A 25,720-nucleotide genomic window follows, 5' to 3' on the forward strand; every position below is an offset into this window, starting at 1 on the left:
AAGGAAGTTTGTTTAAGTGCTATGCCTATTTATGTCTTTCCCATGTAGTTAATATTCACACGTACACAAGATTCGGATTTTGTTCAGATTCTGAAAATCTGAGGATGTTTTAAGAAATAAAAGGAGACAATAAGTGAAATATACACAACAAGGTTTAAACAAAGACAATTTTCACTAATAGAACCAAGTTGTTTGAAACATATGCTTGACTAAATTGATTAAACATGCATTCAGCAGGAAGATTTGTTTTAGTCGGCAATTAGTAAAGAGACATTAATGCAAACACCAATCATGGAAATTGAAATACCTTTTCAACAGAATAGGATTTTCAAACTGACAAAAAGAAGAGTTGTCGATTGGAGTTTGATGATGAAGGAAACAAGAATAATAATGACATGTTTAGACTGCATCACTACTACACGTATATGAATCAGTCAGGCTCATCTTATTCCATGCTCCCAAATACGGTCCAAGAGAAACCCTCTGTAAGACACAAATACAAGGTCCATTGTACCGAATATAGACCTTTTCATACACTCTATGAGGAATAATCTAAATCTTCGTACGTCATCGACAAAGAGGATATTCTCCAAAGTGTGCACGACCCATTTTTTCTTTTGGGGATGTCCAACTACCACTTTCATAGGGTGCACCTCATGCTTTTTCAGCATATCCTGTCACTTAGCCAGGGACTAATCTCTTCATCATGTCACAAAAAGAGGTTTATCTTTTTCGAGAAGCACAAATTAACACTTTGATTTTATAGGTTGCACCTAAAGCTATCAAATTCGGACACTGACTTGTTCAAATACTTGGTAAAATAATTGTGTTTAGACTGCGACACCATGAATAGGATTTCAGGATGACTGGTTTCTAAAATTATAATTTTAAAATAGAACTTGTATATAAAAAGTTGATACTGATCTTATTTATTTATTTATTTTTAAAATTTTAGAATTATTTTTTGAAGTAGGTCATTGGTCAAACTAAGCTTAAAAATTGCATTATGCATTGGAAACATGGACCCTACTGGTCCCTAACATCTAGCATATCAGTACAACTTTGAGGGTGCTATTTACAGCTCACAAAGGATGTATCACATTGAGTGAAAAATCATATATTAGATTATTTAATGTGCAGATATATGGAATGGGTCAACTACAATTATAAGTAACATGTGCAAAGGTGTTTAGTTAGGCGCATATTGACCCAGTTTTAGAATCTATATCATTATCGAACCTGCATTGAACTTAGACCCTCTACATACAGAATAATTAGGTTATACCCTTGAAATCTTATCCATGTAAAAAGGGGAAAAGAACCTATCATATTAACTTTGATACTATACTTATGTTTAAGGACCGTATAGCTGTGTGATTATTAAATTATCACCGTATTATTATGGAAATTGTGAAACTTGAGCCAATACGCTAGATCAAACATAAAAAAACTGTACAAACATAAAAAAATCAGTTACATCTCGATCTAAAAGTTAGTTGGAAATTAACTTCGAAACAGAAATCAGAATTGAATAAGGACCCTTTGCAAGATTCACAATAACAAGTCATTTTGGAATTTTCTGCTTATTTTGTAACAGTACCTAAAAGAGAGTAGAACAGTTCTCCGTTGTTCACATACTAACTAAAACTGACCATTTTTACTTGCACTGCATCCATTTTTTTCATGACTTGATCTTCTCAAGAATTTCACCAAGCATTTTAACAGTCAAGGGTTTTGTGTAGAAGCCATTTAGCCCTGCTTCAACAAATTCTTGTACATATAGCTGATTGCAGGTTGATGACGACACACCAATGATCTTGCAACTGATACCCATTGAACGAAGTGTCCTTGTTGCCTGTGGAAAAGTTTCATTACACACACATGCACGTGCATCTTACTAAATAAATGTTCTTTACCACACAACAAACATTGAAAAACCAAAACCTAATCATGATAGTGTTTTGAATTCCCTACCCAGCAAGCTGTTATTAAATTAGTGTTTACGTACCTCAATTCCATTCATGACAGGCATGTCCTTATCCATGAGAATCAGATCAAAACTTTGACCATTGTTATGAAGTTCAACTGCTTCTTTGCCATTTTCCACAGCAACGTGATCTTTTACCCCAACTCTGTCCAACAGCATTTTATGAGTCATTCGAATAACCCTAACGTCATCCACAATAAGTACTTTCAATTGGGTCCTCGAGTAGTCAGAGTTTGTTACGTGTTTCTCTTTGTCTTTGCGTTCATCTTCCATAACTTGCACGTCCTTTTCACCTCTTGATATCCACAAAAATATTTCTTCAAAAAGAAAAGAAGAAAAAGACAAGTATTTTAGTCTCTCACTCGAACAAGAAAGATTCATTACAACTGCTAATTAAACATGTGAACATTTGAGTTCATGATTAAGTATCAGAAACACTAGTCAGATGGAAACTCTATTAATTCTAAACATTTGCAATGGATGAAAGATTTGTGATGACATTGGAGTAACACTGACCTGCACCTTAGATCTTGATCGAGATCTTGAGACTAGAGCAACACTTGGTAGGAGAAGAAAAATGATGAATTACATGAAGTGCTAAGACACATTTTCAGGATAAATGGGACATATATAACAAGAATGAGTTCTAATTAAACTGTATATGTAAAGGTCTATTAAAAGCTACCAGAAATGATAAATCAACGGATATAACCTTATTCTTACAATATATAACTAATGTAACCTTATTAAATCCAAATATTTAAAATGCATTTTAAGTCTTTACAAAGAGACTTATAAGATATATTAAAAACAAGTGTTACAAAGAGACTCACTAAAAAATATTAACCTCTAATAAGATAGATATAACTTTTTTTTTATCAACAAAAAATAAATCAATAAATAAGAGGTATTTCAGGGATCCCACAACTCTTATACATCAAACCGTAACAATTCATCTACTCATCAACTATACCTCCTAATAATTCCTAACAGACTTCATAGAGTCTAGACTCAAAACATCAATCAAAATAGGAAAAACACACCTCCGAGCTTTGGACTTAAACCAAGACCAAACTTTCATCTGCACTATAAAAAAGATTTCAATATGAACTATCCTACCACCATTAAAAATCCTCTTATTTTTGTACTTACACAACTCTCCTACAACTGCTATCCACACCAAACCCCAGATTTGATTCACTCTTTTATTGTCACCGCTCATCCTAAAGCTTAAAAAATGTTGTTTTGGTTCCCGGTAATCCGTCGATGTCAACCTCATCCACTCATAACACTTAGACCACACAAGCCAAGTAACTCTACACGACTCTACACGTACAGAAAATGTGAGACGAAGTTTCATCTTCCTCTCCGCACATACGGTAAATATTGTTAATCATAACCAGATTGGTTTTAGAAATTTTTTTGTCTTTTAAGACCTTCCAAAATCGATATAATTGTGAATAACTTGTGAATAACCTACTTAATGATATTAAAATTGTCGAGAAACGTTAAATATAATTTTAATTCAAAATATCTTTTTTTTAGTAAATATAGAATATGCAAATTAAGTTTTACAATATATTATATAAGATTAAATAAATATGACTAAATCAAGAAGTACAATGTTTTTAGAACGTGTTTGAATAAGTTAAGTTAATTATTATTTAAATAACTTCAGCTAATTTGATCAATATAAAATTATTTTATAACATACGTAGCACAGACACGGACACTGATACGACACAGACACGAAGATACGTATAATCTCTAAAATGTAGGACACGGGAACACTGATCTATATATTATATAATTATGAATTATATAAATTGACAATAAAGATTTATATACACAAGTATGTTCCAGATTATTTTTTAGAGAAAACGATGTTTTTCATAACTGGTTTAAAAGAATTTGTTTCTTATTTTTATAATCATAATAAAAATTCATATAATAAGTTTGAGTTTTTAAAAAATTAATGTATTTTTTCTTTATAAAATTATGTTGGAACTGTACTAAAATTGTCAAAAATCAAACAAATACTTTTTTAATTAGACACTTCACGGATACGTGTCCTACAAGTATCATACGAGTGTCGGTATCCGATACGAGTATCCAACACCGACACGCCATTTAAGAGAAGTATGTGAGCTTCATAGTTTATAACGCTCATTAAAGTAGTTTACTTTAGAAATTTTTAACTTAATTCACCTTGTTTCAAGTTGTAACTAGTAGTATATTTAATTTTCTTTCATTATTATATCTAATATTTTATACATTTCCTTATTATTCTTAATTTAGTTTTACCTATTATTTATTATCTATCTCAATTTTATAGAGAGAATTTATTATTACACTATTTTTTTATTAGTTGGGTTACTTTTTAAATTTCTATGCAGTTCAAACTAAAAAAATTAGCATTACAAATTTAAGTAATATATAATTCATTAGATGAGGTTATGTGAAAATTACACAGTAGAAATTAAAAAGAAAAAAAGAAACTCGGTGCAACAGTAGTTTAAATTGAGAAATCAAAACTTTTAAACTTCTAAAAAATAAATTTAATTAATATTTATTAGTTAAAATCATTTAAATTAAATAACTTTGTTCAAATAATAAAAACATATATATACAACTCTTAAAAATAAATAGAAGTGCTAAAAAGTTTAATAAGAATTTCATTTTTTAAAAATCAAAAATTATAATTACATAATAATAATCTTTGTTTATAAACACAAATTTTATTTATATAATAAAACTTATATAGTTATATGCTTTTATCTCATTCTACATTTATCAAGTAGTTTATCACTTATTAAATATTTCTAATTCAACAATCTAGTCAGTTAGAATGATAAACAAGGGTGTGCAAAATGGAACTGCAGGATTACTTTTTTTTCAATAGGTAAAGAAAAAAAAAAAAATATATATATATATATATATATATATGTGTGTGTGGAGTACTTGAGAAACTCTAGTCCGTATACATGTTTATAATAAAAATGTTGATGAAGAAAATGAGTGAGAGAACTTGAATGTGAATGAAAGATATGAAATAAAAGTATAAAAAAATCTACCCTTCTTATTCCTTGTCACATATAGGCTTTAGTATAAAAAAAATCTACCCTTCTTATTCCTTGTCACATATGTACGAATCCATCGTAAATAAATTAGTGTCAACTTGTAAAAACTACAAGAAAATCATGAAATAAAAATCAATTTTAAACATAAAAAATAATTAGTTGCAATAGTGACTAAATTAGAGACTATTTTAGAAACTAAAAAAAACTTTTAGTTTCTAAATTAGTTTCTATTGTTAAATAGTTTCTAAATTGGTATCTAAATAGTGACTAAATTAGAGACTATTTTAGAAACTAAAAAAACTTTTAGTTTCTAAATTAGTTTCTATTGTTAAATAGTTTCTAAATTGGTATCTAATTAGGTACCAAGGGTTTTTGCTACCAAATTTAAAATCTAAATAATTGGTAGTTAAAATCTTGGTAGCTAATTAAATATCAATTTAGAAACTATTTAAAAATAATAAAAACTAATTTAGAAATAAAAAAAAAATTTAGTCTCTAAAATTATCTTTAATTTAATCATTATAGCAACTAATTATTTTTTATCTCTAAAATGGATTTCTATTTCATGTTTTTCTTGTAGTAAAATACAAAAAAAATAAAGATATTTAGCATCACCATAGTTGGCTAAACCGGCTCTACTAGCATCCAACATTAGATGGACTCTAACACAAATATTTATTTTAAAATTTATTTAATTTAACATCGATTTGATTCGTGTTAATGATTTTTATTTTAAAATTTATTTAATTTACATTTTCTTATAGTCTTTGCTAATATTCTTTTATTTTAAAATTTATTTAATTTTTCATTTATATTGATATTCTTTTATTTTAAAATTTATTTAATTTTAATGTCAGTTTAATTCATTTTAATATTTATTATTTCAAAATTTATTTAATTTACTATTATAAAACATTTTGTGTCGTATTAGGGCAGGATTAATATGAGATAAACCAACGTTAACACAAATATTTATTTAATTAAAAAGATAAAAATAATTTATTTATTTATTGTGTATAAGTTAATAACGTCGTAATTTGATCAATACTAACATTTGAAAATTAAATTAATATTATTTTTTTTATTTTGTGAATCCAGGCATTGTTTTGATGCCAATCCATGATTTTGTAGGCATTTGCATATGCATCAAAAGAATTTATTTATTTTTCTTAAGTTACCATGTTCTGACAAATATAAACAATAATTATGCGCTTAATGATGCAAACCTCTATACAACACAAACATATGTACCCGAAACTATATATCATTGTCTTCGACAAGGGTATCTCTGATTCAGATAGTAGCTATGTAGCACTAGTATTTTTACAGTTTGTATAGTTAGCAAGCAAATAAGGTGTTTCTTAGGCACTCACTAAAGAGAATATTGTTCTTTACTATTTACAAACAGATCAAACAAGTTAGGTGTGAGGAGGAAGAGAATCTGCAGAACTGCATTTCTACCAGAGTTGGTCTGTGTGATGGCAGTAATCATGATTCAATGCAATGCTATTAACTACGTCTGTGTTGTCTGGTTTTTTCTGGGTTTTTTCTGAAACAGAGTTGACAATGGCCTAGCTAAAGGCTAGGGAGGTTGTTTTTTTTATGTCACAGGTTGTGAAGGCTCTGGATGAGGTTAATATGAAGAATCCTCTATAAAACATGAGGTAATTATAGGCAAGGGTTGATGAGCAGAAGTACAGCAGGTTTAAGAGGAAGGAACTCCAGAAAGTCTCTGGAAAAGTTAAAGGTGAAGACTAGAACATGGTTTTTGGGGAGAAGGCTTGGACAGGAGTGTAGATGGCACGGCTGGTCAATGTTCTTTTCTGCAATGAAGAGGTTTCTAAAAGGATTGGAGTAAGTGATTTGGTGACTAGTAGTAGTTTTAATCTTGAATAAAAGGTATGTCTGCTGCAGCAAAAGGCAATCTTTAGGAAGCTCTAAGCATAGCAGGTTTTGTGGTGCTGCAACTCTTTAAGCACTTTTATCTCTAAGTGTAATCTGTTTATATGTTTAGAAAGAGATATTTCTATGTGTTTGTAATCTCCATGACAGTACTTGGTGTGTAAGGTTTCAAATCGTGTAAGAGTTGGAGTGTCTCTGAGAGACTCCACTTTAATTTATTTTATTCTGATAAAAAAACAAACAGATCAAACAGTTACTTCAAATACCGGTTTCCTTTCATCCTTTTCGTGATACTCATATGCCATTCCTCCATGGCTGGTTAAATCCAACCCCGCCATCTCCTCATCGTGTGATGTCCTCAGCAATTCCAGTTTAAACAGCATAAAGAACACTGCTCCTATTGTGACGCTCACCCAACCAATGATGGACAAAATCTGAACAACATGTGCAGCCAACAACCTTCCACCCCCTCCCATGAACAACCCATAAGGCCTATTTGCTAGCCCTGGATAAACCTCATTTACATACTCCTTCTTAGCAAACAAAGCAGTGAAGATAATCCCCCATGTGCCACACCCACCATGAAGTTGCGCAGCCTCAAGAGGATCATCATACTTCAACTTCTCAGCAAGCAAGTTGAAACCAATGAGCACCCAAGCAGCCACAAACCCACATATGATTGCAGCCCAAGGATCCACCACTGCACACCCTCCAGTAATAGCAGCAAACCCTCCAAGCAAACCATTGCACACATCAGTGACATTCCAATGCCCCGTTTGAAGACGTTTCGCAAAGAGTGTTGTCAGTGCTGCTGAACATCCAGCAAGAGTTGTGGTCACTGCAGTCCTCCCAACAGCACTCCATTGCCCATAATAAGAACCACTCTCTCCATAAGCCTTCAAAATATTCAGAAACGAACCAGGGTTGAAACCATACCAACCAAACCACAACAAAAACGTCCCCAAAACAACCAACGTTCCACTGTGTCCTTTCATTGGCACAGCCTTCCCATTATGATCAAACCTTCCAATTCTAGGGCCTTCAATCAAAGCACCCCAAAAGCCAGCAACAGCACCAACCAAATGAACGACACCAGAGCCAGCAAAATCAATAACCCCAGATCCAAACAACAAACCCTCCCCTCTAGCAGCACTGCCCCACCCATCAGAACACCAAAACCAATGCGCCACAACAGGGTACACCAAACCAGTCAGAACCGACGAGTAAATCAAATAAGCCACAAACTGTGTTCTCTCCGCGATGGAACCACTTGTAATCCCCGCAGCAGCAATGGCAAAAGCCCATTGAAAGAGAAAGTAACCATAGTCAAAACTCGACGACGGAAACTTCTCAAGGCCAAAGAAGTGTTTCCCAATGAAGCCATTGGAAGGGGTGCCAAAAGCAAAGGCAAAGCCAAACACGTAGAAGAAGATGCCACCGGTGGCGGCATCCAGGACATTCGTCAGCATGATGTTCATGGTGTTCTTGGCACGTACAGAACCAGCACAAAGCATGGCAAAGCCAAGTTGCATGGCGAATACAAGATAAGCAGAGAAGAGAAGAAAAGTGCTGTCAACAGCATAAGTGGTGTCCACAAGCTTGTTTGAAATAGCCTCAAAACGGCCGCAGATGTATTCTGCGGCGGCGGTGGCGTTGGCGCCGCCGCCAAGAAGAGGGTGGAGCTCGGTGGCAGAACAAGTGTAAGCAGCCATGATGGTGGTGACGGCGATGTTGGAAACTCACTCCGATGTAATAATGAAAAGAACAATAGGGTTTGTTGATGAGGTGGTTGTTTTACGTGGAGCGAGTCGTAGGTGATGTTGTTTTGTGGTTTTACAAGAAACGTCGTTATATTGTGGCCTTAATTTCTCTTGCGCATTAGGGTTACCATTTCACACGTGTAGATTTCAACTGCTCAAGTTTATTTTCGGGTTCCCTTACCTGGGAAATGGTATCTTTTTCTCACAACATTCCTTCTTCGTAACAACAATTCCTATATAAATCTTTAGTATGTTGTTTTAAGTTTCAAGTTTTAAATATTTTCAAAACTAATTTCTGTTTTCTGTTTGAGTTCAGTTTTTTCTTTGTTTTTAAAGAATGGTTGTGACAAAATTTAATAAAATGAGTTAACCACCCAACAAAAATTAATTCAGTTTTCATATTCTAACTTTTAGTTTCAAAATAAACTTCTTCAAGAAGAATCTATCATATTAAAATTAGTTTAGAGATATATTTATATGGTAGTGATTAGTTATAATACAAGTCTAAACTCTATATTTCAATATTTTTTAAGTGATCAATATTAAAGGTTTTCTAAATTCAAAAATGTTTTTAAGACTATATAATTTGAATATATTTTTGGATTACATAATCTAAAATACATCTTCATCAAAATTTATTATAAATTATGTAATTTGTAATATATTTTCAAATTATGCAATTCTTCTTAATTATTATCAATTTAGACTTTTCCAACATTTTATGGAGGTGTGTGAATAAACCATCGGGGTGTAGGAAAAAAAGAACCTTAAAAAATAGGTTGGGATGAGTACACTTGTTACATTGAGTTGAAAATTTTAAGCTAATTTCAAGTTGGATTGGATTCAATAGGCTAATGTAATCCATTACAAAATAAATAAATAAATAAAAAGATCTTAAAAAATTAATAATTCTTTTTATCTCCGGAAGATACAATTAAAAAATATACTATATAAAACCAGTAATAAAAAATATACTTAATTGTTATTTTTATCTTTTGTTGCATTGGAAGGTAAAAAAAACTTATATTTGAAGCACATGCAGTGGCCACAAAACTTGGTCCGATGAATTAATTAAAGTTGGCTTGCGTGCTTGGAATCAAATGGAACAGTGTCCGATCATGCATCGTCAATGCAAGTTGAGGACCATGTTTGTAAATATATTCTCCTATGTTGTTGTGTTATGTGTTTTTATGACATGACACGAATAGTAGTGTTTTAGTTTCCATTCTCTCTTTTTTGTTTGTTCAAACTCCAAACAAAGGTTCATCCTCCACTCACTTAACCATCTCCTTCCTTTCTCTTCCATTTCTATATTTGGCAACTCTTCTCTCTCTCCCCTCTCTCTCGCTTTGTTCCGTCAAGGACAAGGACACCGAGCCTCAGGAGCCACGAAAACACAGGTACATCATCATCTGTCTTTGCCACACCAAAACAATCTGCAATCTTTTGAATTTCCCTGCATTTACTCACTCTTGTTTCCGTTACAACTAATATATGCCTTGGAGGGTTATTCCTTCTGATTTCCCTCTTTCCTTCTCCGCATTCTCTTGCCATTAATGAGAATATTGTTAATTCGCTCATTAATGAGAATATTGTTCTTTGGCTTAGAACCAGGTTGGTGCCCATTATTATTCGGGTGGAAAACTTTGAAACTTTGAGATTTTGAAAAGGAAAAAAAGGTGGAATCTACCTGCCCAGAAGAATTATATGATCTTTGATCATTAAATGCGTAAAAAGACGTTTTTTTTTGGAGAAAGGAGGATCCCTGGAGTAGTTTTGGTGATAATTTCCATCTGGGATCTTCACATCGGAATGAATATGTGGTAGAATCGTCAAATTCGGTGGAATGATTCAAAAGGGTGGAGGTAGAGCAATGGAGTGGAGGGTGCAATTGATTGGTGAACTGAAAATTGAGATCATGAGGTAGGTGGATATGAAGATGGACTCAAAAGGAGAGGCTGAACCTCAGGAGGAGAGGCCTTCATCACCAATGCGGGTCCTGCAGCATTTTTCGGGGGGCGCATTCAGAGTTGCTGGGGAAGCATTTCAGAATATGTATTCTAGTGGTGGGTCAAGCATGCCACAAACGGGGCTTGGTGGGCATAGACGTTGTCAAAGTGAGCTTGTTAGTAGAGGAGTTCAGCGTACTAATAGCTTACAGAAATTAAGATCTCACGTGCACAGGGCATGGCGCTGGGGTGGCAAATCCCGTGAAGAAGATTCCCTGACCAATTTCAACCCTGAGGTCATGGCAAACCAGAAACGGCAGTGGTATCGGCTTCATCCTAAAAGTCTGGTATTCATTTTTTAGAATCCCTTCATGTGCTATATTTATTTTTCAAAGTAATCCTTGCTTGACTCATCTGTAAATGGTATGGAATTTAATATACTTATGCTCTACATCGTATACAGTACAGTACTACATTTGCCTCAGTAGAAATCATTTTCCTCCTTCAATTACTTGTTCTTTATTGTTTTATCAACAAAATTTACTATATTTAGATCACTTCTTTGTCATCTATGAAGTTTAACAATTCTTTTAATTCTCTAGTCAGTTTTCAAAATTTTAATTTTTCTGCATGCAATAATGTATCGTTGGTAGCAGTTGTTTCTGTATCTTAGTCTCGGAAGGAACTTAGAGCATTAGTGTTGAGGTTTTTGATATTTCTTATATATGTATAATTACTCATGCCTATACTGGTATTTGAGTAATCGGTATACTACTCTAAAAGTTATTTTGAAGGCTCTTCATGTAGACTCGGAACATTAACAATGATACATTATTGCACTAACTTTTAGGAGGTGACTTTTGTGTACCATGCACATATTTATCAGAAATGTAAGCTTATCATTTTGTTGAAGTAAGTCAATGTGAATATTACTGTAGGACTGTGTACATAATAAGGAGCCGACATCGCTCTTTGAACATTTTATGATTGTGGGGCTGCATCCAGATTCTAATTTGGAAGCCGTGGAGCACTCGTTTGCAAGAAAGAAGAAGTGGGAAAAGGAGAAGGGGAAACCTGAATTTCGAGATTGCAGAAAGCCTGAGCAACAAAAACTACCAGAACCAACTTTGGAACCTCAGGTTTGGTAGACATCAGTATTTTTTTAATACATTATTTGATACAGCATTAACAATATTAGCTTTTTATCCTCCTAGATGGGATCAACTACATGGGTCACTCAATGGCATTAAGCTTGATAAAAAAACCTACGAGTATTATTTATCATGAGATCCCTTTTAACAAGTACATTTGATTGAAAAGGAAGTTTTATCAGAGGGAAAAAGAAAGAAAGTAAAAAGTAAGGGAGGATAAGTTATCTTCCAAAACAGAGAAAATTTAAGGAAACATAAAATAAAAGAGATAATTGGCTGTCCAGTCTCTGCTTATAAGAAACAGAATATTTCAATCGCAATTTCTCTGTTTTTCTCCTTTGATAAATTTTAAAAGTTAAATTCTTGAATGTTATAGGCTAATACACCTTGGGAATATCTGGTGTCTAGATCTCCTAGGAATATAAAAGGAACTTCACAACATTTATGAAAGATGTCAATATTATATCTGTATTTTGACAGTGAATGAGAATTGCTTGAGTCTACAATGTGTTGCTACCATACAAATAATTGATCATAAAACTTCCCAACAAGCAAGCTTCTGCCGATTCATCCTGATTTATATTTGCAATTGAGTCTATTGTTATGGACCTATGCTTTCGTTGTAGCTCTGATACCTTTTTGCAAACATGCAGTTACTGTTCAAATATCCTCCTGCAAAGAAGCTAGCAATGCGTATGAAGGATTTAGCTCCCTTTTGCTTTCCTGAAGGTGTTAAGGTCTGTTTGATGCTATATTACGTACTCAGAGTTATCAAATTCTTTTTTCATTTTAACTGCTACCTTACCAATTGTTTGCATTTGGAGCCATAGAATTGGTTCTACCATCATTGCATGTTGCTCTTTCCCTTTCCTTGATGTGTAAATTATTTGATTTTTTTCTCAATGAATAAATATTTTGATTTATCTTAGAGTAAGAAATTTCTGTTATCTTCTTTATCATTACATTGCAGAATATATGAACATAGTTTTTATCACTCTGGCAGCTGACACAGTAAGAGCAACTTAAACAGTAGTTGCTTATCCAATGTTATGATAATATGACAAGAGACAAGAATTTTTTAGATGCAGTTGCCTTCACAATCAACATTAACCAACGAGTTAAACGTTGAAAAGTGAGGTTAGCAGGAGACAGAAACTAAGAAACAGTATGTGCAATAAAGTTGCAAGTTTATGGAATCTCGAGAAATCTTACTATACATTTTAGCTTATTCAGATTAACTGATATTCTTGCCTTTAATTTTTTGGATTTCTTAATTACAAATTATAATTTTTCCACCCTTTATTATTGGTAGAATTTGACACTTTGTTACGAGGATAAAAGTAACAGTTTTTTATAAACAATAGGTCTAGTTAAGTAATAAAATCTGCTTTTCGGCAAAACTGTTTCATTTGTGAAGTGTTGATTTACAGGCAAGGTTGTTGGAGAGGACTCCATCTCTTAGTGAACTAAATGAACTTGTCTATGGACAGGTACGAATGCCACATCAATCTTGTAGTTCTTTTTTCTTGAAAAAACATGTTTTTCCTTTCTTGACAAGCTAGTTAAATTAATATATCATCTAGTGTGTTAGATAATATAATTCATTCTAAGCATAACTTAATACTTGGTATATTTGACATGCATGTGTAGAGTAATATCGGGAAGGTCTACATTTCATTATCTTTCCATTTTGTTGCAAAGAAGCATGGTCTCAATCCAATTTTCATTGTATTATTAACCTTCCACTGAGCCCTTATCACCTCTGCAACCAAAGATAATATAATTTTCCTTTTGCTTTTATTCTCTACAGGAACATTTAGGAAAAGATGATCTTTCATTTGTCTTTACAGTAAAGGTAATTTTTGTATTGATATCTATGGTTAATGATTGTTCTATTGAACTCTTATTTGACTTACCTGTACCCTGGCTAACTTGTGCTAGATGAGATTATGCAAGATTCTGTGTATGTACAGTTTCAGCATATTATTATTTTCAATTTCTTTTTTGAGAATTGTTGAGTGAGACACAAGGGGAGGGGGTAAAATATCTTACAGTATATATTTTTTCTTAGCTACTCAGTATTTCCTTCTTTAGAAAAAAACTTCAGATGTGTCTATCAATTATCTCAACTCGACAGTTCAAAACATTTGTTGTTAAAGGGCATCCTAATGTTATAGCGCAAGATGCAAGTGAGAACAGTATAACCAAAAATAAACTTTTAATTTGTAGCCTGGTCCCTTATGAACAAACAAATAGAGCTTAAAGCCTGGATTATACATAAACATACTGCATACCTTACGCTACAGTACGATATAATTATGAAGATAGGGACATTCAATGTGTGTGTGTGTGTTTGGTTTAATTTTATTTATTTGCTTCTCATTTATTTCTTACTGTAATGATTTCTGAAAGCACGTTTTGTGTACCTTGATCTATTGATCAGGCAGCAGACAATACAACACTTTATGGAGTTTGCTTACATGTGCCCGAAATTGTTCAAAGCCCCCCTGGTATCTTAGGCATATCATCGCCTTTTTCTCATTCCTCTGGGGCACTCAGCCGTTTTCTGGTTTCTGCACCCCGCTGCTATTGTCTTCTGACTAGAGTTCCCTTCTTTGAGTTACACTTTGAGATGTTAAACAGGTTAGGATTATGTGGCTTATTGGCATATACTAACATACTTTTCCGGGCAAATATGTTCATTTTTCCTAGACCCTGTAGAATTTATTACGCCTTACTTGGATGCAGTCTCATTGCACAGGAGCGCCTGAATCGGATAACACAGTTTATAAATGAGGTGACTCTCACTGGCAGCGGTCCATCATCGCCCAAACAAGATTATCAAATAAGGTCCAAGGCTGCAAACTCTCCAGAGATGGAGTCATCTAGTGAATGGATGGATTCTGCAATTCCTCTTGATGGTGCAACTGTTATTACTGCTGCAGCTGCTGGGATTATATCAGATGATGAAAGCCAACAGTTATCACCTAAATTACGGGATTGTCGCTGTCAATCTCCTGTAAGTGGGACTAGTAGTGATGCTTCAGATTTTGTTCATGTCAGGGATATAGATAAGGAGGACAAGAAGAATCTTCAAGTTCTTGATAATTGTGCGTTTAAGGCACCAGAAACTCTTGCTTCTATACAAAGAATGCATGGAAATTGTGAAAATGACCATGTTTCTCCGAAAGCTGGAACACCTTTGTCTCCTCGAAATCGTGGTTTGGAGCGTCTTGGAAGTTTTGAATCACTTTTCAGGTAATAAATTTATAATTATAATATTTATTTCAGTTTTACTTTTGGGTGGACTATCATTGTTTCCCTTGTATTTCCAGTGTTACATTTCTAGCAATCATGGTGCATAACTTATGGTGTGTTTGTGTGTCTATTTTTGACATTTATTGTCTACTTCCAATTCAATTTCAATCCATATTGTTTTCATTGGCAGTCCAGTTAGAAGCATGACATCAGAAGATGAGGACGATTTTTTCTCAAACACCGAAAGAGATTATGGGGATGAATTGTTAATGGAATGGGCCATGGTCAGTGTAAAATGGTTTTCCATTTGTTTTTCATTGATTAAACTGAAGTCATATTTGATTGCCAATTTACATATTTTTTTGTGAATGCATTTGATAGGAGAATAAGAATGATTTGCTACAAATAGTGTGTAGATACCATGCTCAACCTATTCCACCTCGAGGAAGTGATTTTGTCTTCCACCCTCTCGAACATCTACAAGCTATTCAATACATACGACACTCAGTTGCTGCTCTTGGCTTCGATGATTGTCCAAACTGTTCTGAACCAGCTCAGGTAATTCTTAAGTGATTTTTAACACAATACTTATCCAAAAGTATGTATACTCCTTACACATATACTTGGTAAAAGGACAATATGAAGCTGGCAGCGGCTGAGGAAGCCCTATCATTATCAGTATGGACAATGGCGACTACATGTCGAGTTCTGTCCCTTGATAGTGTAAGCACATATTCCAGTTGACATACAACAATGCTAATGTCTGTCTAACTCAGAAGTTCTCTACAGAAACTATTCTAAGAATCCATTACTTGTATTGTATGCATAAAATCTTTTTAAACTGTACTTTTTCGTGTAATTTAATTTTTTATATGCAGCAAAATATTTTCAGTTTGATTTTTGTCCTCAATCATGTTTCCTGTTCCAGTTGCTCTGTTTTTCAGTTTAATTATTCTAGTTCTTAATCTAGATAACATTATTTATTAACTATTATAGTTTAGGAGTGTACTTTAGTTTAACCAAACCCAACCCAGCTACTATTTTATATCCTTTAACCAAAATGAGCTTAAATATTTCGTGAGAAAAGATTAAAAACATAAGGTTAGAAGAATATATCACATGTATCCCCCCTAACATCTTCATTTTCCTATGTTTTTATTTACATAAATAAGCAGAGTCTTTGTGATTCTATAATGTCACTACAATTTAGCTTGTCAAAGAATGATTTATTATGCCTTAATTGCATCATCTGGAGTGCACTGCCTCTCCAATACCTATTGAAGATTTTGACTCATTCCATTTATTTACTAAATTGGATGCTAATATCTCGCTAATTCCTTCATTGACTAAAAGAAATTATTTTTTATCCACAATGTTACTGGCAGGTGATGACATTGATTACAGGAGTGTTGTTGGAAAAACAGGTGGTAATAGTGTGCCCAAATCTGGTAAGTCTTTAAAACCAACATACTAATTGATGGTCATTGACTTTCCTTACAGTATTGTACGGTTAGAACCTAGTTGCTGCTGCTGATTAATTTGGATTGATGTAGAGTGGAATTGTAACCTGCCTTTGATTTTGGCATTTTTTGACACAATGTAGGGTGTTCTATCTGCCACAGTGCTTTCTCTTATTCCCATGATTCGTCCTTTTCAGTGGCAGAGTTTATTGCTCCCAGTAAGTCTGTGGATTCAACAAGCCCTGGTTTCAGATTTCCATGTGAGATTGTCACAAAGATCTAACAATATATTAGCCTTGCTTTTCAGGTTTTACCTGGGAAAATGATTGATTTTCTTGATGCCCCAGTTCCATATATTGTGAGTATCATTTTCTTGAATGTTTATAAAATATGTTGTTTCATATTATATTTGTTTAGTTGACTAGTACTTTAGCATTCATTGTTGCTTAGCATTATAGAAGAAGAAATTAGTTTATGCATAAGTTAAAATTAATTTTAACTTGCACAGAAACCAATTTTAATGTATGGCAAAAACCTTTATTTTATTTTTTTTAATATCAATATCTTTGTTGCCTTTTAGGGTATGTACTATACTTCCAATTTCATTTTGGATCGATAAAGCCTGTGTGTTTCATTGAGGATTAGCATGTTCATTTAAAATGCTACTGTTCTTTCATTGTATGAGAATGATACCCTATTCTGATATACAGTTTATGCATAAGTTAAAATTAATTTTAACTTGCACAGAAACCAATTTTAATGTATGGCAAAAACCTTTATTTTATTTTTTTTAATATCAATATCTTTGTTGCCTTTTAGGGTATGTACTATACTTCCAATTTCATTTTGGATCGATAAAGCCTGTGTGTTTCATTGAGGATTAGCATGTTCATTTAAAATGCTACTGTTCTTTCATTGTATGAGAATGATACCCTATTCTGATATACAGTTTTATTTCATGTTAAAACTAGGCTTCCTCTTTTTCCATTTTCCATATCTTTTCTGAAACTTAAAAGAAAAAAATGAGACCAAAAATAGGATGGTAAAGAGAACAAACAGATTAGAATTTTTGTTCTTTTTCTAAATGTTCATACATGGATTACAAGTAACTTCAAAATCAAATTTATATTCCAACATGGTTATCAATCTAATGAGAATTTATTTATCTTTTTCTTTATAAGCATTTGAATTTTAAAGAATGGTTCATCTCAATTGTTCATCCAATTATCTATTATTCATGCAGGTTGGCATACAACATAAACCAGTTGACTTGAATATGAGAACTACTAATCTTGTTCTTGTTAATATACTGAAGGACCAGGTTTGTAATGACATTTTAAAGATACTCACATGATATTCCGCAAGAAATGTGGGAGTCTGTTGGAAACTTGTTACTCTTAATTTACAGTCGTCATGTTTCTTGACTATTTCCAAATTTTGGGCTTGTATTTATGTGTGTGTGACAATTATTTGGCTATTTTTGCTATTCCAAGCAGAATTTTTCTCGTGTTTCTCTCCCATTTAATATTTCTTTTGTAGGTTGCAATGTGTCCATTACCAAAACTTCCACAGCATAAAGAGCTTCTCTCTCGGTTGAGTCCAATTCATGCTAGACTTTCAAATGAACGATCAATTGCTAGAAAGCATCCTGTACATAGGTGCAACGAAGTCCAGGTTTTCTTAGTTCCCATACTAAAAGATCTCTCTCCACACACACGTTATTTTGGAAAAATAAATTTTAGTATTTTTTATGTATAAAGAATTCATGCTTCACAAAGCAGCAGTTTTTCAGCTTCTAGCTGATGCTCTAACCATTATTAGCATCTGCTAATTTTGACTTGTTTACAGGCCGAAGCTTCAACTCAGTTTTTGAATATAATGTGGCACTATTTGGAGTCTCTTTGTTCGGATCTGAAATCCCACACGATAACTAGTGTACAATCAAATAACGATAGGGTAAGATAACTAAGTTAATGTGATACTTATTTCTGGAAGTTCTTGCAATACTAAGAATGAGTTATCTGCCCTAGCTCATCCTGGATTACTTTTTCAGGTTTCTTTACTTCTTAAAGATAGCTTCATTGATTCCTTTCCTGCTAGGGATCAACCATTCATTAAGGTAGCAGCATCCTATCATTTCAACAAAAAACGTAGGCATTTGAAAATTTGATTGGTGTCATCCTAGTTTAGAACAAAATTTGAGGGTTTTTGACGAAACTGGAATAATTTTGCCCCTTATTATCAAAATGGGTTCACTTTTTTTTAAGTTTGGAAAGTTGTGCCAAAAAGTGGCCCACTACTTCTAGCATGACTTTAGGTACCTCCCCAAAGTTAAAAAGCTATCCCATTCTAGTAACAAGGGGAAAAAATTGCTCCACTTTTTTTCAAAAACCCAAAATTTGATTGTTTTATATATTACATTTGGCTTAAGCTACAGAAAAATAGTTGGAATTAACATCACTGAGGTAGGGTGGAACATTAAATATTACTTCATGAATAGGCCTAGTGGGATTTTGTTTTATTTATTTTCATTTATTTTATGAAGCAACATAGATCCTGGAGTGACTGTTGTTTGAATAAACTTTTCAGGAGAGAAAAAATAGGAAGGTAAATTAATTTAATTTCTCATTAGTCAAAATCAATTTGTGCACATAACGTTAATAAAAGTTCTCTGATTTAACTTGTTCAGTGACTGAAAGGCACAAGTTAATTTTAATTAATGAAAGAATCTCAATTCATTTTATTCTCATATTTTCTTCTCTTACAGACGTTTATGGAAAAAATTATCTATAGGAGGCCAATCTCTTCACTAATTACTGTTTCAAACCTATTGATCTTGAATCCTTGGCTATGCAGCTTTTTGTAGATACACAGCTCTTCACTGTTTTATCCGACACTCGTTTGTCAAGCTTTGAGAGTGGCGAATCATAGTCCCGTGCCACACTATTTTTAGACCAAATGGTGTTATACATGTATTAGACATGTTTGATGGCACTGTTGAAGATATAGCTCTGGATTTCATAGGGGGAACACCTCCAGTTCAGTCCAGGTTTGGAAAGACACAGAAAGTTATGTGGGTCAAAAAATTTTGTATAATGTTCATAGTAATAGACTACAAATGTCATGTACTAAATCATTGTGCTAACCCAGGGGAAAGAATCTGTCCCTATTTTTTATTGAGGGGTGTGTTCTTGGGTTCAGCAGTTCATGTTTTGTAATTGAGTAACTGTGAGTACTATGTCCACTCTCCCTGTAGCATATATGTCATAATTTTCTTATTGAGTAAAGGACAGTTTTGGCTCCTAAAAGTGTAATGTAATGTCATATTAAAATCAAGAAAATTCTAAATAAGTTAATGAATTTTTTTATTATTTGGTCCAAACCTTTAAAGTGAACTAGTTGGTATCATTTTGGTATTTAAAGATATGATAATATCATCATTGAAGTTACATTTGTTCGAATTTTGAACTGATATAACAGATGAAATACATATTCAAAGACCTATTTAATAGTGTTTTTAGTTTCAAGGACTATTATAATCAATATCATCCTTTCCTCTAGTTAAACAAAGTTTATCATAATTATATATGTTGTGGGAGAAAACTACACACAAGAGTTGTCAATTTTAATGTTTGGAAGTTTGGTAATAGGCTGTTATTGCTGGGAGATGAATGGATATGGGAAATTTGTGGCAGATGTGGGTGATTGAGTTGCATTTGTTGGTTTCGATGTGCTCGAATTAAGAAGTAATATCATGGTATGTAGGTGATTGAGAAAGAAAGCTGCAACTTTGTTAAAGTTCACTGTAGAAAGATTAAAAAGGTATGACACATTTTACAAACATGGTTAATTGATACATTAAGTGGTAGTGATAAAATATTTTTAGATTAAAAGTAATAGTTAGGCTGCAATCAATCATTAAAAACAAGTTAAATGATAAATAAAGCAATTTCGAGACTATGTTCAAGACCATATTTAAAGGGGTCTAACATAAAAAAAAAAACACTCTGCATAAGTTCTTCCATCTAGCTTTTTCTAAATGTTCCTTAATTTTATTATATATATTCTAAAAAAGATACTTATTTTCTTAGAGCAGAATTCAAACTCACTAACTATCACTTTTTTTCCATGTTATATCTCCTTAACTTTACTAAAGGTGTTAAGAATGATTAAGAATAGAAAGATTAATTCATTTGATCACAGTTTTCTGTAGATTCCAAAGCCATAAATTCTAACAGCCAAAAAACTGTAAATTGCTCAGGACATTTCAATGTACAAGGCCAACTTCTTGTTTTTCATTTTGTCCCCATTGTTCTTTTTATTGGTTTGTGTACTCTGCTTTGGTGTGTACAGATATTACTGCAGAGGTTTTTTTGTATAAAGTTAAAATGAAAAAACATGTTCTGAACAAAAATTTAAAAACAAATGCAAAGCTTTCTTACACGTTAGAAGGGGCATCAGAAGTAAATGTCCACGTCAAAATTCATCCTACGAACGTTACAACGTGAAATACAGCAACCATCATTGGAAGTGTTTTTCTTGATAGATGTCTATGAAAAAAAGTCATACAAAACTATCAAATAAAAATCTCAAAGGTATTTAAACCTTGAAAACAGTATTTAACGAAAATAAATTGAAAAGATTTAAACGAATTATTATATAAGCACAAAGGTACTACAATTGGTTTGATCAACCCATGCCCCAGCCAAAGAATCAATAATTAAATCCACAGTTTTACTCTGTCGAGAAAAGAAAAATAAAGTTTTCCACTTTATTTATCCAAGTGGATGTCAATGTACTACACAATCAGCGACACTTAGCCACATCTAATCTGAAAAAAAGTGTATTGTTTGAATAAAAGTAAGAAGAGAAATTGAAAAAAAAATGTTTGAAAAAAAAATTAAACCATTTACCATATTATGTTTTACATATAATTATTTGGATGTTGCAAGGGAAATTATTTATTTTTTTATAAAGTAACATAAAAATCAGATGTAATAAACATGTCGTCCAAATAACTTTCTGCTTATTTATCTTTTCAAATAAATAGGAAAAAATGGAGATTTTCATCCTGTCTCACTTCTCTCTGTTTCTTCTTTCTATTTGATTGGCGGAATGTTATTTGATTAGCATTGTCATTTTCAAAAACAACTTTATTTGAGACAGGTACCTAAAAAATCCTTCTGCAGAATAGAAAGTTAAAGCATCTTATCCCCTTTGATAATTATCTGCAAGCAAACATGATTAAAAATATCAGTTTCTAGCCACATATATGTATTTGTTATACTTTTTTAAAGTTAATACACAAATAATAATAATAATTACAATGGTTATCATTAAATTGTAGTTACTACAAGTTACCTTTTGTGCAGAAACATTAATTTTGACTTCTTTTTATTCATTTATTTCGTGTGTAAATGTTTAGTTGGTCTCTTGAGCATTTGTTCCAGACTGGCTAGACGTGTCCAACTTTGTTCAAATTCTTAAAAGGATTTTCCGATTCTAACGTTCAGGTTCGACATAAGTGCCTACGAAATAAATTATTAGTGAAAGATAAAAACTTTTAGTAGTTTTCGAAATGAAGTATATTACTTGAAACAAGGTAACATGACAGATTTGTTGAAAATTTTAACTTCTTGACGCCTCACAATAATATAGCAGAAGTAAAACACTTTGGTGTCTGCCACCCAGAGGATGGAGAGGTAAAAGAGAGATTATTCTTGACAGGTAAAATAGGATAATACCATAGCCATAACTCAAAAAGGATTGTCAAGTATTCGCTGTAAAGCCCTTCTCGCCACAAATTTGACTAACATGATCTTACTCAAAAGCTATAGCCACTCCAGATTTATTTGAAGTTTAAACTACAAGCACAACGACAAAGAAATGCAACCCAACACATCCATTCCTCACGAAACTAGCCCGGCTGACATATATCACCTCATTCTTGAGTTGAAAGCACACAACGAAGGCATCCCCCGTCATGCAAAAGATCAAAAGCCTTGTTGATCTCAGAGAGAGTCAAAGTATGGGTAATGTATTCATCAACCTTGATTTCCTGCAAAACAAGTAGAGCAGACAAGGACACAATGTAGCCTCGAAACTATCCATGCTTTACAAAAATATTGAATTAATGAACAAAACACTCTGAAAAACATTTTTACCTTCTTCAGGTACTTGTCTACGAGCCAAGGAACCTGTGACCTGCTCTTGAAGCCACCGAAAGCAGTTCCTTTCCAGACACGTCCACTCACCAACTGGAAAGGTCGGGTTGATATTTCCTGACCTGATGCTGCAACACCAACGATAACTGATGTCCCCCAGCCCTGGGAATTTTCAAAGAATATTTCATGTGTACAACCATCACAGTGTAATATTTGAAAATGGAGTCAATGTGACAGCAGAAGCATATTCACCTTGTGGCAGCATTCCAAAGCAGCTCTCATCACAGAAACATTTCCAATACACTCAAAGCTATAATCAACTCCACCATCTGTACGATCAATTATGACCTGCTGAATTGGTTTATCAAGTTCATTTGGATTTATGAACTCGGTGACTCCAAAGTTCTTCGCTGCAAGGAAAAAAAAAACAAAAGAAGACAAATCAATAAATGAAAAGGTAATTATTATTATTATTGTAGTGAAGAATGTCTTCTGTGGTGTACTAATGCTACACCAGCACTATAAAACCAAAACTCAAAAAACCACAAACAGAAAATAGCTCATGTAGTAAGTAAGACACAACGCATGGACCTATATTATACATAGGTCACAGCATTTAAGGCACAACAAAAACGATGGAGCAAGAAATGAAATAAATACAAATATATACCACAAGAACATACATATTAAGATCCCATTAAAACAGTATCATTCTTCCACTAGTATAATTCTTTAAAAGGATGATACTCAATACCTAGAGAAATTAGTTCTACAACACCAAAAAATGAGAAACATGGCAACGAATCACTTCACAATATTAAAGACATTCTGGTTGGTTTAGGAAAACCCAGTTCATTTCGTACCAGTATCAAACTTCTTGCTGTCAATATCTATGCCAATAATCCGGGATGCACCAGCAGTTTTTGCACCCTCTGCAACCTGTGAAGTACAAATTACAAATCAAAATGTCAAACCCAAAAGGGAAAAAACATAAACACCTACAATTGTAACTTCATAAACTTACAGCAAGCCCAACAGTCCCAAGGCCAAAAATAGCAACAATTGTCCCTGGCTCAACCTTTGCAGTGTTCCACACAGCTCCAAGGCCTAAAAAGAGGGGAAAGATAGATATCACAATTTAATAATAATAACTGAACTAGGTACGGAAGGACACAAGACCGCACATTTCATAGCATTAAGAAAGAAAGAATGAAAGAAGGAAAACATTTTCATTTTTCACAAAGCATGTTCATTTTTAGACTATCAACACAAGAGCGGGAATTTGTAACTGTGATCAGAAACAGTCTAATATGATATACATTGGTAAGGCAAAGGCAGCAATAATATACATCTCCATAGGCAAATGTAAGCATGTAACATTATTGTCCAACTCCAAACACATTTCATGAATCACAAGACCCATACCATACAACTTGAAAAATCTCAATATAGTTTTTGTAAATGAGAATATTTACCAGTTGAAACACCACATCCGAGAAGACAAACTTTGTCCAGAGGAGCTATGGGGTCAATCTTAGCTACACTAACATCATGGACAACAGTGTATTGACTAAAAGTGGAAGTTCCCATGAAATGATAAATGGGCTTTCCATTAATCGAGAACCGACTCTTGCCATCATTGAGCATGACCCCAACTCCAGTGGCAGAGCGAACCTTGGCGCAAAGGTTGGTCTTCCCTGATTTGCAAGTCTTGCACTCCCCACACTCAGCCTGGTAACAGGGAATGACATGATCCCCAGGCTTAACATCAGTAACACCTTCTCCAACACTCTCCACGATCCTGCAACAAAAATGAACAAACCCCTAAAACCCCGATCCATGCCAGTAAATGCATATGCTCACATCAAATAGCACATGCAGCAGCAATCGTATCTTAAAAATGAACCTTTTAACATTCAAATTCACATTCGCATTCATATACTATACATGCATACATACCCAGCAGCTTCATGACCGAGAATACAGGGGAAGAGGCCTTCAGGATCCTGCAACATTAACAATTTTCTCACAATGCAAATCCAAACAAGGGAAACACAAATTAATGGATTCGGAAACAGTTAACAAATAGAAAGAGAAGAAAATAGAAACCTTGCCGCCCCAAGTGTAAGCATCGGTGTGACAGAGAGCGGTGTAGAGGATTTGAACTCGAACCTCGCCGGCCTGAGGCGGAGCCACCTGGACGTCTTCAATTGTCAAGGGCTTATTGGGTTCCCAGGCCACCGCAGCTACATCAAAACGACGTCACATCACAGTTAGATTATTGGGATTTGTTTAATGTTAATTAGATCTGAAAGAAAGAAGAATGAAGAAGAGATTGGGTACCTTTGCAGGTGATGACTTGACCTTGAGTTGCCATTGAAAGGAATGAGATGAGACCCACACAAACCAATACCTGTTTATCTCAAAACTCTACCTTCTACTTATTTATAGACCAAGACATTCACACTCTTAACATGCTCATATTAAATTACAAAAACTAATAATCTCTCAATTACTCTCAAATTCACATTCATTGAGTTATAAAACTTCAAACATCTTTTGAAAATTATACATGTCAATACAAACTAACAAAAAATTAATATTTGTTTTTCTTTGTCTTGATTCTAAGAGAAAGTTTCTTTTTTCATTTTTGTCTTTTTTTTCAATTTCAATAACATATTTTTATTTGTTTTTTATTGTATACTTAGTCCTTGTAATAATTTTAAAATATTTTACACATGCATTTTCGGCTTTATAACTAAAATAAAAAAATTATATAATTATTTACTATATTGTTTGTTATATTTGCTAGTTCATGTAAAATAATATTAGAATAAAAAGGAAATTATTAAGTATTATAAAACATTTCATCCATTTCTTTCTAGGCAAAAAATATTTTTATTTAACTATTATCTTCAAATTTTAAGTTAATATTTTTTTCATTTATTCACTTGACTATTACTTAATTTTTAATTAATTTATATATTAATATATATATATATATATATA

The 25,720-nt window shown here is 33.1% G+C and overlaps 4 protein-coding genes and 1 long non-coding RNA gene across 6 annotated transcripts; 1 reads left to right on the forward strand and 4 right to left on the reverse strand.

Annotated features, from left to right (window-relative positions):
• Window positions 1–1,681: 1,681 nt before the first annotated feature.
• LOC137816064 (two-component response regulator 24) lies at window positions 1,682–2,260 on the reverse strand. Its single transcript, XM_068619163.1, has 2 exons — window positions 2,009–2,260; window positions 1,682–1,855 (listed from the first exon to the last, which is right to left on the reverse strand). Exons 1-2 carry the CDS (start codon window positions 2,258–2,260, stop codon window positions 1,682–1,684), a joined length of 426 nt encoding a protein of 141 aa, XP_068475264.1.
• A 4,274-nt stretch (window positions 2,261–6,534) lies between these two features.
• On the reverse strand, window positions 6,535–8,957 carry LOC137816199 (ammonium transporter 1 member 2). Its single transcript, XM_068619280.2, has one exon. The coding sequence runs from the start codon at window positions 8,679–8,681 to the stop codon at window positions 7,215–7,217; it is 1,467 nt and encodes a 488-aa protein (XP_068475381.1). The 5' UTR covers window positions 8,682–8,957; the 3' UTR covers window positions 6,535–7,214.
• Window positions 8,958–9,975: 1,018 nt separating this feature from the next.
• LOC137814346 (DENN (AEX-3) domain-containing protein) lies at window positions 9,976–19,917 on the forward strand. Of its 2 annotated transcripts, XM_068617033.2 has the most exons (19): window positions 9,976–10,129; window positions 10,338–11,025; window positions 11,617–11,817; window positions 12,483–12,566; window positions 13,260–13,319; window positions 13,640–13,684; window positions 14,273–14,472; window positions 14,578–15,087; window positions 15,278–15,371; window positions 15,469–15,645; window positions 15,721–15,810; window positions 16,473–16,535; window positions 16,691–16,765; window positions 16,855–16,905; window positions 17,791–17,868; window positions 18,087–18,221; window positions 18,396–18,503; window positions 18,601–18,666; window positions 19,404–19,917. In XM_068617033.2, exons 2-19 carry the CDS (start codon window positions 10,663–10,665, stop codon window positions 19,476–19,478), a joined length of 2,475 nt encoding a protein of 824 aa, XP_068473134.1. In that variant the 5' UTR covers window positions 9,976–10,129; window positions 10,338–10,662; the 3' UTR covers window positions 19,479–19,917. The 2 variants fall into 2 exon arrangements, with proteins under 2 accessions (XP_068473134.1, XP_090159966.1); XM_090303840.1 differs by having other exon boundaries at window positions 10,004–11,025.
• Window positions 19,918–21,670: 1,753 nt separating this feature from the next.
• LOC150029664 (uncharacterized) lies at window positions 21,671–22,075 on the reverse strand. Its single transcript, XR_016521739.1, has 2 exons — window positions 21,909–22,075; window positions 21,671–21,775 (listed from the first exon to the last, which is right to left on the reverse strand). It is a non-coding gene; the product is annotated as an uncharacterized LOC150029664 (long non-coding RNA).
• Window positions 22,076–22,267: 192 nt separating this feature from the next.
• HOT5 (GroES-like zinc-binding dehydrogenase family protein) lies at window positions 22,268–25,264 on the reverse strand. Its single transcript, XM_068617035.2, has 9 exons — window positions 25,055–25,264; window positions 24,821–24,957; window positions 24,671–24,717; window positions 24,187–24,512; window positions 23,736–23,818; window positions 23,575–23,650; window positions 22,964–23,121; window positions 22,712–22,873; window positions 22,268–22,605 (listed from the first exon to the last, which is right to left on the reverse strand). The coding sequence occupies exons 1-9, from the start codon at window positions 25,086–25,088 to the stop codon at window positions 22,489–22,491; spliced, it is 1,140 nt and encodes a 379-aa protein (XP_068473136.1). The 5' UTR covers window positions 25,089–25,264; the 3' UTR covers window positions 22,268–22,488.
• Window positions 25,265–25,720: the final 456 nt, after the last annotated feature.

The sequence above is a fragment of the Phaseolus vulgaris genome, chromosome 1 (genome assembly GCF_051622355.1).
Source record: "Phaseolus vulgaris cultivar YP4 chromosome 1, ASM5162235v1, whole genome shotgun sequence".
Taxonomy (NCBI): Eukaryota; Viridiplantae; Streptophyta; class Magnoliopsida; order Fabales; family Fabaceae; genus Phaseolus; species Phaseolus vulgaris.